At 34.3% G+C, this 15,975-nt stretch overlaps 1 protein-coding gene across 2 annotated transcripts in view; it reads right to left on the bottom strand.

Annotated features, from left to right (window-relative positions):
* Positions 1-12,989, bottom strand: part of LOC100262576 (probable anion transporter 6, chloroplastic) — a 54,846-nt gene extending 41,857 nt beyond the window's left edge. For both annotated transcript variants that reach the window (XM_002263164.5, XM_059740853.1), the window contains exons 1-8: positions 12,481-12,989; positions 9,482-9,627; positions 7,407-7,506; positions 7,080-7,132; positions 6,329-6,403; positions 3,569-3,649; positions 3,079-3,140; positions 2,249-2,316 (exon numbers count right to left, since the gene is read on the bottom strand). In XM_002263164.5, the coding sequence (XP_002263200.2) occupies positions 2,249-2,316; positions 3,079-3,140; positions 3,569-3,649; positions 6,329-6,403; positions 7,080-7,132; positions 7,407-7,506; positions 9,482-9,627; positions 12,481-12,843 (948 nt within the window). In that variant the 5' untranslated portion in view covers positions 12,844-12,989. The remainder of the gene's footprint in view (positions 1-2,248; positions 2,317-3,078; positions 3,141-3,568; positions 3,650-6,328; positions 6,404-7,079; positions 7,133-7,406; positions 7,507-9,481; positions 9,628-12,480) is intronic.
* Positions 12,990-15,975: the final 2,986 nt, after the last annotated feature.

Raw genomic sequence — 15,975 nt, 5'->3', positions numbered from 1 at the left:
CATTATTATGCAATGTAACAAATTGATGACTAAAACTTGGAAAATCTAAAACATAGAGGTTGTTGTGCCTCTTACCCATCCCAATCACTTTGGCCTATGAATGGTCCTAAATAACACAAGAGTCAAAGAGAAAATTGACTGAGTAACGATGACTTTATGTGATGTCACTAATAGAAAGAAGATTGAATTTAAATTTTAGAACAAACAAAGCATTGGAGATAATGAAATTATTTGACAATTTCATAGACCCTATACAACTAATGGAAACAAAATGACCATTGGGCAGAGTGACAAAGGAATTAATAGTAGGAACAAGATGGAGAAAAGACTTCAAAGAACAACAAACATGATGTGTAGCACTAGTATCCAGAATATAGGATGACAGAGGAATAAAAGGCTTAGCAGAAAGTGAGGATAAAGAGAAGATACCACTGAAATTAAAGACAGAAGATCAGACTCCTAAGATTAAGTAAAAGCTAGGGAGCTGCTATGAAGTTGAGAACTTAGGAGAACAATGAGTTATTGGCATTGACTTGCAGTGAGAGATCCAACAGAGGTGTTAGAGGAGGTTGTATCATCATTAACAATAGAAGCAACTTGATTAATTTGTGTTTTAGATTAAGATGCTTTCAATTTGGGTTTATAACCACGAGGATAATCGTGAATTGTGTAGCATTTGTTAATGGTATGACCCTAAACACCACAATGCGAGCAAATTGGTCTTTCACATTTGGATCTAAGAGTAAAATAAGTTGAAGCAGTAGCTAAGGAATTTGGGTCTCCAAACAGTATAGAGTATAATAAAGGAGAAAATCCATTATTGATGGTGCATTGGCATTCTTCCTGAACAACGAGAGCAAAGACTTTGGTGATGGAGGGCACAGGATCCATTAGAAGAATTTGAGTGCGAGTTGGTATGTAGGAATCATTCAGACCCATGAGAAATTGCATTACATATTCCCGTTTCTAGTCATCCACTCATGACTTCATGGCTCTGCATTGACAAATGGGAAGGGGTTGATAATCCTTAAGCTCATCCTACAGAATTTTGAGCCGAGTGTAGTAGGTGTTCACATTTAGGGCACCTTGATTTAACGGAATTAGGTGTTTCTTGATCTGAAAAACTTGCAGACCATTGTCATGATGAAATTGGTCACACAAATCATTCCAAATTTCAACAGCAACGTAGATATACAACAGACTATCAGCTATGTCTTGAGCAACAGCATTGAGAAGCCAAGAAATCACCATACCATTGCAATGGATCCAAATACCCAAAAGAAGACCATCAAATGCTGGTTGAGAGATGCTTCCATCAACAAAGCCAATCTTGTTTTTGGCAGTAAAAGTTGTAGTTCTAGCACAACTCCAATAGTTATAATTTAATACTTTAAGCTGACTGGAAACAAGAATGAGACCTGGGTGATCTCTAGTGTGCAGGAAATAAGGGCTGCATGAATCCTCCATGGGAGACAAAAAGGAGGTCCCAACGATCTGCTGATTTGCAGTATGGCCTCTTGCCATCAACTTAGAAGATAGAAGGAAAAAAGGAAGATGAAGGAAGGGGCAACAGATTCATGGCTCTGAAACCATATTAAAGAGTGAACAAAAAAAACTTCCTTTTATCTTATTGAAAAAGGGCAAAACAGATGAGAATATATTGAGGCTAAAAAAGCATTTTGTTACCAATGGTAACAACCTTCCAGCTCACCATAACAATACAAAAAAAGAAAAAATAAAAGAAAAAACAAATACAAAAACATAAACAAAATCCAATAGGCAGAAATTCAAACTAATTTAATAGCTTGAATGAGCACAAACACTAACAGCTTAGCAAAGAAGAAAACAATTTTTTTTTTTTTTGTTACTTTAATAAGTAGTCTTATGCCACTCTGCAAATGAAATTTTGCAAAGTAATAGAGTGACATACATCCAACTGAGATGTGGTTCTTAATAAGCAGAGTTCGCACACCAGGATTTGGCCTCCAACCCCTGCTATTTAGGGAACAAACATTGATGGTGTAGTACACAAAAATGACATCCAGATATGCGTAAAACCAACTCATGTCTGACTACCACTGACCCAATGCCTTCACTGGTCAAGCGAACAGGGATTTCCTAGAATGTTATCAGGGTCCCTTTGGAACACTGAAATTTGACTTATATTTCTGGCATGCTACAATCTAATCATTATATCAGTAAATTTCAACAAAGAACATTTTTGTTTACCAACATAATTGCATCTTACCTTCAGTGAGGCATCCAAATCTTTCAAAGAAGTATTCAATGACTTTTTACTGGAGATAGTGCGTGACCCTGTTAGATATAAGATATCACAGTTATGAAAATGTACAAAAAAGGTTGAATGCATGTATAAAGAAATCAAGAAAAGCACAGTGCTTTTCAAAATTTTACTTTTTTTTTTGTCCCATTGGGACTCGAACCTAGAACCTCCCCAAATCCACCCAACTCTTTACCACTTGAGCCAGACCTCAAGGGCTGGCTTTCAAAATTTTAATTGCAAATCTAATAAAAAAAAAACATGGCATTGATGCATGAAGTGAAAACTACAAACGTAAAAAGATGCCTGAAGCCATGCAAGGTGTGCAACAAGAGTGCCTCACATTTCAAGGCAGGGTGTTAGCGGATCTTAGCCTTTAGGATTGCCGCTTAAGGGGTAAATTTCTTCAACACACAGGGGTCATATGCATTTTCAAACTATTGCTCCAACACTTTTCATGCTTAACCATAAAGTTAGTGTTAAAGAAGTCACCTTCTTAAATGTATTTGTTAATTGAAGTGCTCAGTTACTTAATTCAAACTATATTTTGAAATATTTAATCATTGCAGTGTTGTTTTCAGTGGGTCAATTATCTGTTCAACTTCAATCAATTTCTAAATCAATTTCAAATATGATTTAATTTCAGAATTTGTCAACTTAATACAAATGAAATATGATCATAACAAAAGTGGAAGCAGAGATGCATCAAAATTTATTACCAATCTTAAATTATTTTCTGACTATCTTATAAAGAAACTTCTGATTAACAATACAGGTAAGAGTGAGCAAGGGCTTACATGGAATGAGATCAGCTACAAATGAAGGTTGTTCTTCTTTGACAAATTGAAATCCCAAGAACCTTCAAAAGTTTTGCACAACAACAATAACATGAAAAGAAGTTATACATTAGTCAAATCTTCATCTTGGCAATTCACAAAATCTACTGATTTTCAGAACCAAGGAAGTTCCTTAATAATGAGACTTAGAAGAATGGTGGCTATGCAACTAAAAAAAAAACTGTTTTACAAGGAAAAAGATTTCCTCTGCAGAGTGTACTTGATAAGCACATCCTTTACTCTAGAGTGAATAATTTAACATTAATTTGCAGATACAACTGCTTTACAGAAATTTGGATTTTAGAAATTACCAACTAATAGGAGCCAAATGTATTCACAATAACCGATCAGCTTAATTTGCTTATGACAAAGCTACAACATAGAACTTGCTAGTAACAAAAGGCACAAAATTTGCAACAGATGATTTATAAGTTTCATGGTTTCCACTTACCAGGCTATCCCTAAAATGCCAAATATATAAAAGACAGCTTCCCAACCAAAGTTTTGGATAAGTGGAGGAGCCAAAAGAAGCCTGCAAGATTTTTCGATGTTAAGAATGACAAACAAGCAAACCCAAGTGTTAAGAATGAATTTCACTATGCAGTACACTTGCATACCCTAACACTAAAATGATACAATGCCTTTATCTTTCTAGGTATAAGGTTTGAGATTATTCTTTATAAAATGAAAAATTGGCATTTGACCATTCAGCTTTATAGATGAGAGTCAAGGAACCAAAAAAGGGGAAAGAAAACAGAAAACCATATATAGTTAAACCTTTTGCACCTTCTCTTTTCTGCAGTTCACCAGAACCATTTATAGCACACATAAGATTCATCAACATAGGAAGATAAGGGCCCTAATTGTCAAGACCTAATCTTAGCCAGCTTAATATACCTTATTGGCCCATGACCCAACAACTAAAGCTTTTGAGGGGAATTGATAATTTATTATGGTATCTTACCATTAGTTTTCTACAACCACTCATTTGACCCACATGCAAATGAGAGGAGGTGGCACATGAGATGGGAAGTTAAGACCACTAACCAAATATTGGTCAGTTTAATATATATTGTTCATCCAAAACCAAATAACTTAAACTTTTAGGTTATTTGATAGCTTAACATCACGAATGTATATTTAATAAAAGAGATGAGCTCACATGGTTTAACTATAGACATGGCTTTAAATAGGCTTGTCTGCCAATCCCAAGCAATTGTGACAAGGCACTGTGGACCAGTGTTTTAAAGGCTATTGAGGTCTCAAGGCGAAATTTTTTTTTTTTTTGATAACCGCCTCAAGGCAAAATTATGCAAATTAACCTTGAGGCTATAGCCTTCATAAAGGGTAATAGAGGCATAAGCCCCACCTGGTTGAGGCTTATAGCCTTGAGCTTATAGCCTCGAGGCCATTGAGGCTTAAGCCTCAAATATTCAAAAGGTTTTAAAGGGTTTAGGGTGTTTATCGGGTTTTTGTATACATTTGTTAAGAGGTTTAAACCTCAATATTTATTGGTTGTAGTGATTTGTGCTTTTTCAAGGTTTTGGTATAAATTTATATGTTTTTTCTTGCATCCAAGATTAGGGTTAAATCTTTTAAAAAAAATAAGGGCTTAGTTGACTACCAATTAACCCTTTAAATGGAAATGAAAGGAAGAGATTGGGAAGAAGAAATAAAAGAATTGTTGATCACTACAGTGACCAAGTTTACATATAATCTTTATCTTATTATATATGGATAAAGGAAAAAAGATCACTGTAATTAATGGATAAAGAAGAAAAATAGATTGACATTAACATTGATGGAAAGGATAATAAAGCAAGTGGATATAATTATGATTCATTAGAGGATCCTACTAGTGATAGTGATGGTAGTTTTGAAGATTATTTGATAAATGCATGAGAGAGAGTTGGATTTTAGAAGAAACACTAAAAACTAAATTAGAAGCTATTAAAAATGGCATACAATTAATTTGATCATTGTACATTATATGGTTTTCTTATTATTTAATTTCATATGATCTTATCAGTATCTTTTTTATTTTTAAGATTTTTTTTCTTTTTATTATTATTAAAGTTGAGGGTTATGCCTTGGTCTGCCTCGAGGCTTACACTTCACCTCAATTGGGAAAAACATCTCAAGACCTCCTTTAGTCTTTCAAAAATTGTTGCAGACTGAATGAATATTTCAAATGTTTTTGATGTTATCACTCTAATGGAAAACACTCATCTCATTAGACAAAGTTAGGAATAAACACAAAGAAGACCAATATTACTAGCTACTTGAATGAGTTTTCCTGTTAAAATCTAAAACAGCCATTAACTGCAGTTAATTTTGCTTTACCAAGAAAAATAAATGGTGTTTTATATTATTATTATCAGATGGGACAATGAATATTAGAGCAGAAGTTGCAAAACTAGAAGGGGAAACAGCAACTACAATACCCAAGAAACATATTCCTTTCTCATGAAAAAGATAGCCAAGCATCAGAGGAAAAATTTTCCGTGTAACTCGAATTAAAAATACTAGTAACACTTACAGGGCATATGGGAGTATCTGTGAACATGCTACATACTCTGCTGCTAAGACATTTAGGAGTAATATAAAAGAATCCATGAAGAATCAAAACATTATTAACTTTCTAGTAAATAAGAAAATATAATATTAGAAAGCATTTGCAGCTAACACTTTCTCTACCCCTTTACATGCTACCCCATAAATTTGAAAGCCCCTGCTTCTTTTGCAGTTTCTTGCAGTTTTCCAGGGTAACATAAAATTAATTTCTTAGGTCAAGTGGATCATTTTGTTGGTGCCAGAAAACATGCAATTTGAATGACACAAACTTCCCCAACAATATTACATGGTCAAGCAAGGCAAACAAATATCAAACAGTAAAAGGATGGTAATAAGCTCAATTTAATGGAAGCCCACAACAAACATTAATTTGGACTTTCAATGAAATAACAGAAGCCTTTACAGATAAGTAAAAAGATATTTGAATCCATTCATCTGAAATCATAATGGTAAAATGACAACATTGAAAAATTGCCTTCTTTAATAAAATTGTTAACAAGGAAATAAGAACAGGGATAGTATTTGATCATTTTACAATTATGATTTCACATGAATCCATTCAAATCTCAAGCACTGACCACAATACAAAAGTGCCTCATTATAGGCCCTGGTTAACACCACATTCAAAGAAGCATACCCTGTAACACTTCCCACACTTAAACCACCAAAAACAAATGCTACAGCCCTTGAGCGTTCTTCCAATGGTATTGACCTGCATATGATGTTGGACACTGTCAATTAAGTTATCTTAAAAAAAAAAAAAAAAAAAATTTAAACAAAAAACAGAAAGGTAAATAAATGAGCTCGTCAGAAACAGAAAAATTATTCATTAAAATTTGATATAGCATCAAAACTAAACTATTCACTCTAGGTGAAATCCTTATTTTGTGAGTTTTTGTGTCATCATAAAATGACAAGAGAAATGACAGAACTCGAAGAAGGGACCCAGTGAAAAGGCACGAAAGAGACTATATATAGACTTGCGAGTAAGCGCTATATATTTATAACCTCTTGAGTGAGTTGGGAAACCTATTACTGAATAATCCCTCCTATGGTTCTGTTAACGAGAAGGCTCTTGTTGTCATAGCTGCTATTAAAGTTCCATGTTCTTTTTTGGGTTATGCCTCTAGGCGGACTATCAAATACCGGGAAATGGGAACCGATGGTCCCTGTACCGCAATGTTTGTTAACTGAGTGAAACCTAGTAACCTCTCTTAGACTTAGTTGTGATCGTGTCTTTTCCTCTATCGACTCGAGTAGACTATTATGTTATGGCAAGGATAGCATGTTAAAAAAGAATTCCTATCCCGTAGATATCTTATCCAAATAACAGTAAAAAAAGTTCATCATATTGACTTGCTCCTAACTACATTAGAAGCCATACATGCCTGGCGATAAGGTCAGTTGCTGCTGATGGGGAGACACCTTCTCCTATACCAACCTGATTTGGAAGAAGAGAGAAATGCTTAATAAGGTGATAGGGATGCTTATTCAACATTGAAAATAAAACAAACAACTTGATAGGTAACAGAAAGGGAAAAAAGTTTCATTAGATGTATACATAAGAAAAAACTATGATCTGGCATAAATTTGGTCCTTTTAGAAAAAGCAATCCAATTTTCATGCATGTAACCTGAGAGGTTATAAAAAGTTCCTAGCGTAGAGCACATGCTTAGCCTAATTGGAGAAAATTAATTGGAAGAAGAGCAGTGTACCAAAATCCTTGACAAGACAAGTCCCGGCATAAATCCAGCAAGTACAGGAACAAGTGCCGTAGCCAATGACCAAGTCAAGACTCCAATCTCAAGAACTTTTCTGCACCAGCAAGAGATAAATGGTGAGCATGAGGCATACATTACACTATCTATTTAGCCCAAAAAACAAAACATATTTCTTTTAGAGCATGTCATGTGGAAACAACTATTTCTGAGCCTGAATGACCTTATAGCTAATTAGCAGTTAAAATATTCTTGTTCAACCACTTGAGTTATTTCAGGTAACAGTACTTAGTTAATAACCCTTGATTTGTTGAGGAAAATTCTTGTCTTTGTATAGGTTGAATTACCTCAAGTTAAGACCAGGTTCAAGACTCAGCTTGGCGATATATTGGGGATACCCCCTATAAAGCTTTGCACAGCTTCAGAAAAGGTTAAGCAACATAAATCAGTTTTTTTCTAGTTGATTGATGATAAGATGATCCTCGTTGCACGTGACACTATGCGTATGGAATTTTGTGATGCAGGAAAATGCTTAAAATGTTTAAAAGGCTCCCACGCTGAAACATTTATAGGATAAAGCTCTGGTTTTTAGGATTTATGGACAGAAAGGCATCTAAGGTGGAAAAAAGGTTAGAATGTTGATATTTGATATTTGAGGTGGTTTATTGGCTGGCTTAAGGGGGGAAAAAGGAAAAGGAAAAAAAAAAGTTCTGGACAGCAAGGAAAAGTTAGGGTTTTCCTATTATGCTAATGGGTAATGTGGGTTAAGGTTTACAATTATAAGGTTACAGATTTAGGAATAAAAGTTGAAGTTGAAGCAAGGTTTTTTAGGGTGAAAATGGGAGCCCAGTAATGCAAAAATAAAACAAGGAAGAAAGCAAAGAAAAAGAAAGACAAACCATAGAACATCTCAAAGGTCTTCTTGGAGACTCTCATCTGTAAATGAACTTTACCATTAATTAGGAGCAAAGTCTGCAGAAAAGTTTCATTTCTTAACCTATTCAATCTTTACAAATCTTCCTTATGTAATCATTACTAAATATCTCCAACTTAAGACAATATTTGAAAACAAGAAACTTCTATCAAACAAAGACTAAGTTCTCAATAAGACACAAATTTAGAAAACTATAACCAAATAAGAAACTTCTGTAAGTCTTAGTGTCTTAGTGTCTTACTAATATAGAGAGCCATAAAGCCTAGAAGCCAAATCCTACTCTTTGCTAAAATATAGAACTTACATAATGAAAAGATTAGCAACCTAAGTAAGTATGAGAATTATTAAAACCATAAGCCAACAACTACCAGCTTTGACACCAAACCCAAACCAAAACACCCCTAAATATTAAATTTCATATTTCCCTACATTTAAGGGGACTTGAGTGAAATAGACCATGGCTAGAGAGTCCAAATGTTGAAATAGATTGCTTTGTTGGTTGCATCAATCAAGTATCAAGAGTTGAAATTTTGATTTTAAGAATATAGCAAAGGAACACAAGGAAACATGATAATATAAGCTTTTGGAACAAACACACAATTCTTATTGCACAAGTGTGTGGTAGTTGAGGAGCGGGAGTAAAAGCAATAACAATGTAAGTAAATGAAGGTCTCCTATGTATGAACAATAAGAAACATGATGCAAAAATATAGGTTTTTTTTTCTCTTTCTCATGTTTAAAACCAGTGTTAGAATCTAGTTCTAGTGTTTTGTCCTTTACACAAACCCCTATTTTCTTGATTTTTTCCACTTTGGTGATATGTTGGCTACCCCATAAAAATTGTAATTGCATGTACTACATGGTTGGTCAAGTGAATCATGTTTTTCTGCTAGAACCAAAACTCATAAAATGAACCAACTGTCCATTTCCAACTCAACCAAATCGTATAAGCTTAATTTGGCCTAGGCTTCATTATTGTCACCTCTACTTCATGAGTATCCTAACAAAGCATTGAGAACTTAGAACACTATCTTATAAAAGCTCTCTTGATCAATGTCAATCAAATTTGAGAGCAGTTCAAACAGAGTCTAGTAAAATTAAAACAAATAAGAAATAGCTTGGGCCATCAAAAGCTAACCTTCCACCAAAAATCTTTGCAAGCCACCCCCCAGGCAATTGACTTAATGCGTATCCCCAAAAGAAAGATGATTGGACCAATCCAGCAGTGGATGAATTCCACCCAAATTGGTGCGACATTGGAATTATAGCAACACTCAGATTCACCTGCCCAATCAAAAATACAAAAAAAAAAAACATTAATTCAATGTGAAATAGAAAGCCCCAGTTACTCAGTGAGTAACAATTTATCCTAACTCCTACAACTAGTCACTTTGTCTTTTTCATTTCAAAGAAAAAAAAAAGGTGACTATGACTTTTCATTCATTTTGAAAGCATTTTTGCTATGACAAGGACAATGATCAAGAAAAATTTCAGTCTCATTGATTTAAAAATATGAATAAATATTTATCACCACATTAATTGGAAAACTGATGTTGCCACCATAAAGGAGATTGTACAAGCCAAAACTGATGAACATAAAAGTTAACAAACTTGCATTTATCACTTATTAGTTTATAAGTTGATAATTCTTAGATATTATCAATTCATATTCAATACTTAAATTCAAATAAATATCTAATTATAATCAGATTGTAACCATTGTATATCTTTTGAGTTTATAAATATGATATCACTTCTCTGTCATTATCAAGGGAGGCTTTCAACATTCTTGAACTTTTTTATTTCCTTACATGGTATCAAAGCCATCTCTGACTAACATCCAATACTGAATCACCACCAATCTCCTTTCATACAACACCCTCATTGTTTCACAATACCTTTTCCACCACACCAGACCTGCCATCACAGCCCCTGCAGGTTCTTCTCCCATTACTGCCACAAGCCCCACCTCCTTGTATCTCTTGCATTCAACAAATCCCATACCTACATCCTCACACATCCCAGGCCAGCTCCTTTCACACCTTACCACCATCACATGATCACCCTCATGCCCACCCATTGCCCACTCTATCACAAGACCAAACCTCAGATATGATGGGCCTCATAGAAACTACCCCAACTGAACCCATAGAACCCACGAATACCCATCCCATACAAACATGTTCCAAATCCAACATTTTTTAAGTCCAAGCCCTTTCTCTCCACACTTCCTCCCTTACCCCTCCCATCCATACCTCCCAAACCACACACCTTTGCAGAAGCTTTCAAATCTCTAGAATGACACCAAGCCAACTTTGCTGCTCTCATGCATAACCAAACTTGGTGTCTTGTTCCACCACCTTCTAATGCCAACATTGTCAGCTGCAAATGATGAGTTTATCGTATAAAACAGACAACTAATGGCACTGTGGACAGATTCAATGCTCGCTTGATCATGAAGGGATTTCATCAGTTTGCAAGTGTTGATTACCCTGAAACATTCAGCCTGGTGGTCAAAGTGGCCACCAACTGAACTGTTCCATCATTTGCACTCTCCCACAATTGGCACATCCACCAATTAGATGTGCACAATGCCTTCGTGAATGGGCTTCTTATGAAGAACATATATATGGCTCAACCACCTCGATTTGTTCACTCTTGGTTTCTTAATTATATTTGCAAATTAAAGAAGGCGGTATAAGAGCTCAAACAAGCTCCCCAGACCTGGTTCCAACGTTTGCAGGACACTCTACATAAATATGATTTAATCCTTCCCCTGCTGACTCCATGTTTCTTTTCCACCACAATCAGCATACTCTGATTTTATTAGTTTATGTCGATGACTTCCTTCTCACAGGTGACATCATGTCTCTCCTTCAGTCCTTCATTTTGTATCTAACAAGGATTTTGCCTTTAAGGATTTGGGAGCTCTCCATTATTTTTTAGGCTTGGAAGCATCTCGACATGATAATCTACTCCATCTCACTCAATTGAAGTATAATAATGACTTACATATTAGAACAAACATGGACGGTGCTAAGCCATTGTCAAAGCCCAATTGTCATTGGTAAACAACTTTTTTTTTTTTTTGATAGGAAACGTCATTGGTAAACAACTTTCCATTCACAATGGTGGTCCAACAATAACCCCACTACTTAATTGTTTCACTGTTGGCACATTACAATACTTAACACTAACCAGGCCATGTATCACCTTTTCAATCAACAAAGCTTGCCAATTCATGCACAATCTAACTATTCTGCACTGGAAAGGGGTGAAAAGGATATTACGATACCATAAAAGTACAATTCATCATGGTCTTCGATTCATTAGAGCATCATCTTTGCCTCTTATCACCTATACTAATGTGAACTGCACCAGCAATCCCAATGATAAAAAGTCCATGGGTGGTTATAATATTTATCTTGTTCCTAATCTTATTTCTTGGCAGGCAACCAAGCAAAAAGTCATAGCTTATTCTAGTATAGGGTTGGAATACAGCCCTATCACACAGTTGCAGAACCATCATGGATCCAATCCTTGCTTAAGGAAATTGGTATTGTTTAACACTCTTCTCCTATATTATGGTGTTATAATTTGGGAGCTACATTTCTTGCAGCAAATCTGGTCATGCACTCTAGAATGAAGCATGTGGAAATTGATTTTCACTTTCTTTTGGAGAAGGTCCTGCAGGGCAATCTTATTGTTTGACACATCTCTACCAAATGATAAAATCGCAAATATTTTCAACTGTTTCAAATGCTTAAAGACAAGCTCACTGTCACTGCAGACATCTAAAGGATATTGTATAACCTCAAACTAATGAAGATAAAATTAACAAACTTGCATTCATCACTTATATTAGTTGATAAGTTGACAATTCTTAAATATTATAAATTTGTTTTCCATAGTTAAATTCAAATGATTATCTGATGATAATCAGATTGTAACCATTGTACTGTTTTTGAGTTTATAAATATAACATCACCCCTCTGTGATTATCAAGGGAGGCTTTCAACATTCTTTAACTTTTCTATTTCCTTGAAGCCACATCACCCATGGCAATTCAATAAGCAAGAATATCATTTCACTTGATGATAAAGTATACCAAGAAATACCCAAGAAGAAAAAGACTACCTTATCCATATTACAAACAACAAAAGCCAAGGAAGTCGTGCCAATGAGTTTATATCTTTGTGGAAGATTTTTCCAGGGCGGCCAATTCCAATCAAAACCCACTTCCCCACCCTCCTCTTGACCCTCAGCATCCGACGCTGAAGCCGAATTGTCCAATTCATCCACCCGAAGACCCGTAATCACACTCTCGGTTTCTGTAACGCTTTCTTTTCCTCTGATTGCGGAGAAAACTCTTAGTTGAGAGCGCTGTTTGGATGAGAATATAAGAAGCTGACGGTGTTTGAGGGAAGTATTGTTGAAGAGTGAGTTGGTATGGCGAGGAAAACAACAAATATTTTCAGTAGTGAATGCGAATTTTGCCATGGTTGCGATTGAGTTAAAGTTGTTTGTGTTTAGGCCTGTGAGAAATCAGAGTTGCGTAGAGAGGAGTAGAAAGGGCATGAGATGGACCGATGGGATTAGGCATGGTTGCAAGGCCATGAGGTGGCCACGGAGGAGCTGGTTTGTGGCTCCCAATGTGAGGGTATCTCTCGGAATATTTGGTTTGGTGGGACCCGTAAATTTTGGTCATGTGGCCGTTAGGCTGTTGCGTAGAAAGAGCAAGGCTTCTAAAACCTAATAATAATATATAAGGGTTAATTCCACTCAACAATTTTGGTGTAAATACATTATTATTTTTTTTTTATTATTATTATTATTATTATTATCATCGATTTTAAATTTCACCGTTAGTATTCTTATAAATTTATTTTATTTATAATTTTTTTTAAAATAGTTTTTAGGTTAATTTTTTTTTAATAAGTGTGTTCAACAATTCTTTAAAAATTAAACTTAATTATCTAAAAGATAAATTTTATATTTAAAATTTAAAATTATATTTATAATAAAACTTGCCTAAAGAATAAAAAATGTAAAACCTTAGAAGAATGTTTTTTAAATGATGTTAAAGGTGTGTTTCATTATGTTTTCTAAAACAATTTTCAAGAAATAGTTTTTAAAAATAAATTTTTATTATTTTTAAGAATAAAATTATGTCTCAAACTCAAATATATTTTCTTCCCTTATTCTTCGTAATATGCATATACATGCAAAAAAACCTCTTAGTATTTTTCATGTTTTAAATTATTTCTCACAAAAAATTTATTAAAAAAATACTTTATAAGAACATCTCAAATTTGTTCTAAAACACAACGTTTCTCAAATCTAATTTTCAATAAAATAAAATAAAATAAAATTATCAAAGTTGTTTTTAAAATTAAAAATAATATTGTATTCTAAAAAAAAAAAAAGTTTTCAAGAACAATTGGTAAAGATGATAGGTGCCCAACCATTCAAGAGAAAGGTTTCATATTCTACGAAAGAAAAACATATTAAATTGTATGGAAACCTAAAGTAGTCAATATTTCTCAAATTAAAACCTATGGAAATAAGATATAGGAATAAAAATTTTCTTTTTATTCTCATTTCTCCTTAAATAGGAATAAATTTGGTAATTTCACTTAGATTTTATTTAATATATAATCATATACATTAGTACACTCATTATAGGAATCTCATCACAATAGTTAAGACTGGTCATTTTTCCAATTAAAAGGTAGTGAATTACAACCTCAAATAGATTATCTAAGTTCATGAACTGATTGTGAATAAATCATCTACTTGCAAGGAAGTCATGACTTGGACTTTCCATGTAACTCTTAATGCACCAAGTCATGTATAATATAAGAGATACAAAATTGAACGCTCATAAAATATAATACATGAAACAATGATAGATAAAAGTGCAATGAAAATATGACTAAATAAATAATAAATTCCAAATTTATTATGTTATGTCATACTTTTAAGGGTTCTATCATAATAATACTTTTACATAACAAATAGACATTTCCACTTTCATGAGTCATTACTTGCTTAAAGCCTATGGAGTGGTCAAAGGGATCCTTAGCATCATAGTACATGTTAAATTTAGGCATCACAAAGTGTCATAAGCCTCTTACAACAAAATTCACAGAGCGAATGTTGTTGTAGCTTTGTTGCCTAGTATTTGGAATGTCATACCATGTGTTTAGTTTTCTCATTCAAGTCTATGAGTAGGCTTGCCATTAGAAACACAAATAAGGTTCATGAGTAGCCATTGTTAGCATGCTCCATGCTAGAATTTGCACTTGAATCACCCAATTGTTGTTTAATGATCAAATTTTCTAAAAGTTTAAGTTTGTAGGATTTGATTTCAATATGCATATCATACTCCTTAACACTTTCTCTTACATGCGGCCTATACCTGCATGCGAAGAGATAAACAAAATTTGAATTCATATCCAACGAAATAAATTGAGGAAATGCAAATTGTGGAGAGGAGGCTCAAACACGAGACCTCTCTTCAAACCAAATTTTGATACTACATTGAATGGTCAATTTTCCTAAAAACTTAAACTTGTAAGATTTGACTTCAATATGCCCGTATCATTCCCCTTTCCTTAACAATTATAGGACTAGTTCCTCCCATTTGTATATCTATTTGGGGTCACTATTTTGTCCGGTTGTTCTCTTATGTTTCCGAATGGGCGCAGCAGGCTGGAGAGAAGGTTGCAGATCAACAGACTGGATGGGAATCAATGTGTATTGTGAGGTCCTGGTAGCGGCTATCATCCTTGGAATCTCGTTCTCTTGCTGTAGGATTTTCAAAAGCTAAAAAGAGTACTTCAATTCGTTTTTTATGTCCTTGCTGCTCACCTAATTTCTTCTCAATCTTAGAACATTGATCGATCGTTCTTTTGAGATGTCATTGCTTCAACCAAGCTTTTGCTTCCTGATTCCATAGATCACGTCAAATACTGTGCCTCTAAAAAAAATCCATAGCATTACGGTTAACCTAATGTATAAGACTTTTCCATGCCACTTGTTACAAGCCTAATGATCAACAACATCCATCTTCTAAAGGATTCCATTAGATGATTCGTGTTTCTCAGAGGATAAACCTGTGTTTTTCATAAGACGATGGAACCTCATATTCTCAAGAACACAAACCTCGTGTTCATAGGTCAGACTGGATTAGAATCGTGCAATCAAATTTCATGTATCCCTTCATTTGTATCGATCATGCTCATGAATACTAGAATTACGTGGCTGTAAAATGTAATAATCTTTATTTTCATTGTATAGAAAGTCAAGCCCCTATATATAAAATTCATTGGGAAACGTACATGCATAACCATTCCCATAATCATGATATATATATATATATATATATATATATATAGTGTGGAGCACGAGAAAGTAAAGAAACTGTATATAATAGGGAAGATCGATGGCCATGAGCACCACAAGCTAAAAGAAACTATAAATAATGCCCAAGGTTGTAAGCACAAGAGAATGAAATTAGTGCCAAAGGGGTGGAATTGAAGAACTGCCGTAAATTAAGTTACTGCTGTTGACATGTATGCTTCAAGTATTTTTCACAAGTTCATAACCTACAAAACAAGGTCCAAGCTA

Source organism: Vitis vinifera, chromosome 11, assembly GCF_030704535.1.
Source record: "Vitis vinifera cultivar Pinot Noir 40024 chromosome 11, ASM3070453v1".
NCBI lineage: Eukaryota > Viridiplantae > Streptophyta > Magnoliopsida > Vitales > Vitaceae > Vitis > Vitis vinifera.
The sequence above is the reverse complement of the archived record's forward strand: the minus strand, read 5'-3'. Positions and strand labels throughout refer to the sequence as shown.